The sequence below is a fragment of the Salpingoeca rosetta genome, assembly GCF_000188695.1.
Source record: "Salpingoeca rosetta unplaced genomic scaffold supercont1.35, whole genome shotgun sequence".
Classification (NCBI taxonomy): Eukaryota; class Choanoflagellata; order Craspedida; family Salpingoecidae; genus Salpingoeca; species Salpingoeca rosetta.
Window position 1 is genome coordinate 39,096 of NW_004754899.1, and position 2,860 is coordinate 41,955.

The 2,860-nt window shown below is 54.9% G+C and overlaps 1 protein-coding gene across 1 annotated transcript in view; it reads left to right on the forward strand.

Moving 5' to 3' along the window:
- Positions 1-57: 57 nt before the first annotated feature.
- PTSG_10124 (uncharacterized protein) overlaps positions 58-2,860 on the forward strand; it is a gene marked incomplete at both ends in the record, with an annotated part of 14,325 nt that continues 11,522 nt past the window's right edge. The window contains 9 exons of the mRNA XM_004988402.1: positions 58-64; positions 563-659; positions 810-906; positions 1,073-1,189; positions 1,417-1,542; positions 1,783-1,846; positions 2,030-2,079; positions 2,189-2,278; positions 2,425-2,524. Coding sequence (XP_004988459.1) covers positions 58-64; positions 563-659; positions 810-906; positions 1,073-1,189; positions 1,417-1,542; positions 1,783-1,846; positions 2,030-2,079; positions 2,189-2,278; positions 2,425-2,524 — 748 coding nt within the window. The remainder of the gene's footprint in view (positions 65-562; positions 660-809; positions 907-1,072; positions 1,190-1,416; positions 1,543-1,782; positions 1,847-2,029; positions 2,080-2,188; positions 2,279-2,424; positions 2,525-2,860) is intronic.

Sequence of the window (2,860 nt, forward strand, 5' to 3'; positions counted from 1 at the left end):
CAATGCCAGGGAAGGGTTAGGCGTGCTCTGTGTAAATTTTTATGTCCTTGAGATCGGATGGGCAGTAAGTCGCTATGTTTTGTGTATGCTTTGTTGGATTGATCGGGGCCGCACACCCCTCTCAACTCGCACGGTGAACTTGCCCCCCACCCCCCCGTTTGGTCGACAATTTCGACGATTACTTACGTTCAGCGGGGGTGGGAGTATCTGGATCCCCGGAACATTTCCGTACTACTGAAACATCGGTGCCCCTTCAATTTCTTAAAAAAAGGGGAGTTTGTATATGATGGTGGTTGTGTGTTTTAGAAAGCACACTCCACGTTGTGTGTGTGTTTCTCTTCAAGGTGTGGGTGCATGTGTGTGTGTGTGTGTGTGTGTGTGTGTGTGTCTGCTGTGTGTTTGTGTGTCTGCTTTTGGTGTGTGTCAAATGCTTTGCCCTGATACTTCTGCCCCTCCGCCCGAGTCATCACCACTGTCCCTTTTTCTCCCCAACACCACTAGTCCCGTCCACCACCTTTCCATTCCTCTTCACTCACCCCCGTGCACCCGTCCACTTGATCAGGATGGTACCGGGGCCGTGTGCTGGGCGGTTCATCCCACCTGGGCATCTTCCCGGCCAATCACATCCGCGTCAGGCCGTGCATCGTCCACAACTCCGGGTGCGTCGCCATGCATGATGCGTGCGAGCTTGTCAATACGGCGTTGATGAAAAGCACCATGAAAAGCACACATCATATGAGTGTTTGTGCCATTTCCCACACCCACCGCTCACCGTGCGTGGTTGTGTGTATGTGTGTATGTGTTTGCAGGCAATTTGAGCAAGTGCAGCCTTCGGACGATCCAGTTTCCCTCGAGGTCGTCGACGTCTTGCGGGAATGGGGCAAGCACATGAAGCAGCTGTACCTGGTGCGTATGTTCCATTGCGTGCATTGCTTCGCCTCCAGCAAGACACCCGCGCTGCTCGCTCCTGTATCCGCTGGTACATCTCTGTTGCCTGTACAACTGCGCGTATTCACCTGTACTTCCACACTTCCTCCCTCGTATGCACCATTGCCCCCTCTCCGCACAACAGTCGAACCTGCAGAAGTTTGAGCGGCTGCTGCCTGCTGTCAACGATCTGGTGATGCTGCGGCAACAGCTCATGCTCGACGTGCTGCCAGAGGACCTGCAGGCAAACCTCCGATCAAAGGTGCCGCACACACGCACACATGTCGCAGCTATGGCATTGGTTGTTCCACCACAGTCACCCCGCACATGCTCACGCACACACCATGCCTAACGCACTCGCTCACACACTCATACACACACACACACACACACACACTCTCTCTCTCTCTCTCTCTCTCTCACTCGCTCACTCACTCACACGCACACACACACACGCACACACACTCTCTCGATCTCTCTCCAACACAGATTACGAACAAGATTGACTGGGGCAACCAGCACCTCGGGCTTGACCTGATCCCGCGCGATGAGCAGGGCAAGATCCTCACCGCCGACGACACCAGCATCCTCCACCTCTTCCGCGTCCACGAGGCGGTGCGTGCGTGCGTGTGTGTGTGTGTGTGTGTGTGTGTGTGTGTGTGTGTGTGTGTGTGTGTGTGTGTGTGTGTGTGTGTGTGTGTGTGCATGTTGTGTCTGCGCTCGTCGTCTCAAGACACACATATCACAAACACACCCATACACATCCATTTACACACGCAAACACATCCCCGTTGTCGTCCATTCACGTTCCCCTCACCCATCCCCCATTACCCATCATGAACCATGATCTTGTAGGCGGTGGCCAACCGTGCCCGCACGCTCTCGCTTTCCTCTCTCCGTCGCATGACAACATCGGCCGGTACAGACAGATATTCGGAAATGCACGGAAATACATGCAGTGGTGCAATGGCTTTCACGCCACCTGCTCTCTTGACACCTCCAGCTCCCTCCCTTATGCAAACACACGCACATACATACACACACTCTCTGTTTCTCGTTCTCTTCCTTTCCTCACGCTGCGCCCATCTCCAATTGGTTCCAGGCGGACCCTCCCAGCGGCAGCCCAACAAACACCTCTTTGTCCAGCACAAGGTAATACATGCGCACCATCCACATGCGCTTGCCCGCTGTATGCTGCCCATGCCTCGCGTGTTGTATGCTGCCCATGCCTCACGTGCTCACCACCACCACTGCTTTCCAGGTGTTTGTGTGCGGCGTTGGCGAGAACGCTGATCTGTATTACAGCGTCTTCGATGCCACAGCAGGCCGCTTCATCACAGAGCCATTCCTGGTGCGTGCTTTGTGTTCGGTGTGTGCTTTGTGTTGGGTGTGTGTGTGTGTGTGTGTGTGTCTTCGTGCGCACATGTCCACGTGAATTGTCACTCCTCCACGTCTTCTCATCTCACAACATCACATCACCACTGCGGCGTGTGTCAGGTCCGGCTGTCCAAGACAGGTGCTCCACTCGACGAGCGACGATTCGACAAGATGGCATGCGTCTTCGCCGTGAGTTGCCTTGATGGAGGCGGTCGCGTTGGTGTTTGCCGCGTGTTGATGGAGGCGGTCGCGTTTGTGGTTGCCGCGTGTTGATCGTGGCACACACACACACACACACACACACACACACACACACACACACACACACACACACACACACACACACACACACACACACACACACACACACTACTTTTTTTATCTCCCCCCCCCCCAAAACAAACAATTCCAAAGCCCCCCCAGGAACTGGCGCCCAAAAAAAAAGAAAGAAAAACGTTGGGGGCAGGACCTGGCCCTTGGGGTGCTCGTCGTGCGGGAAGGAACACCTGGGAGGCCACCAGGGATTCAAAAAAACCCCCTCCTTTAGGGCCCGCTC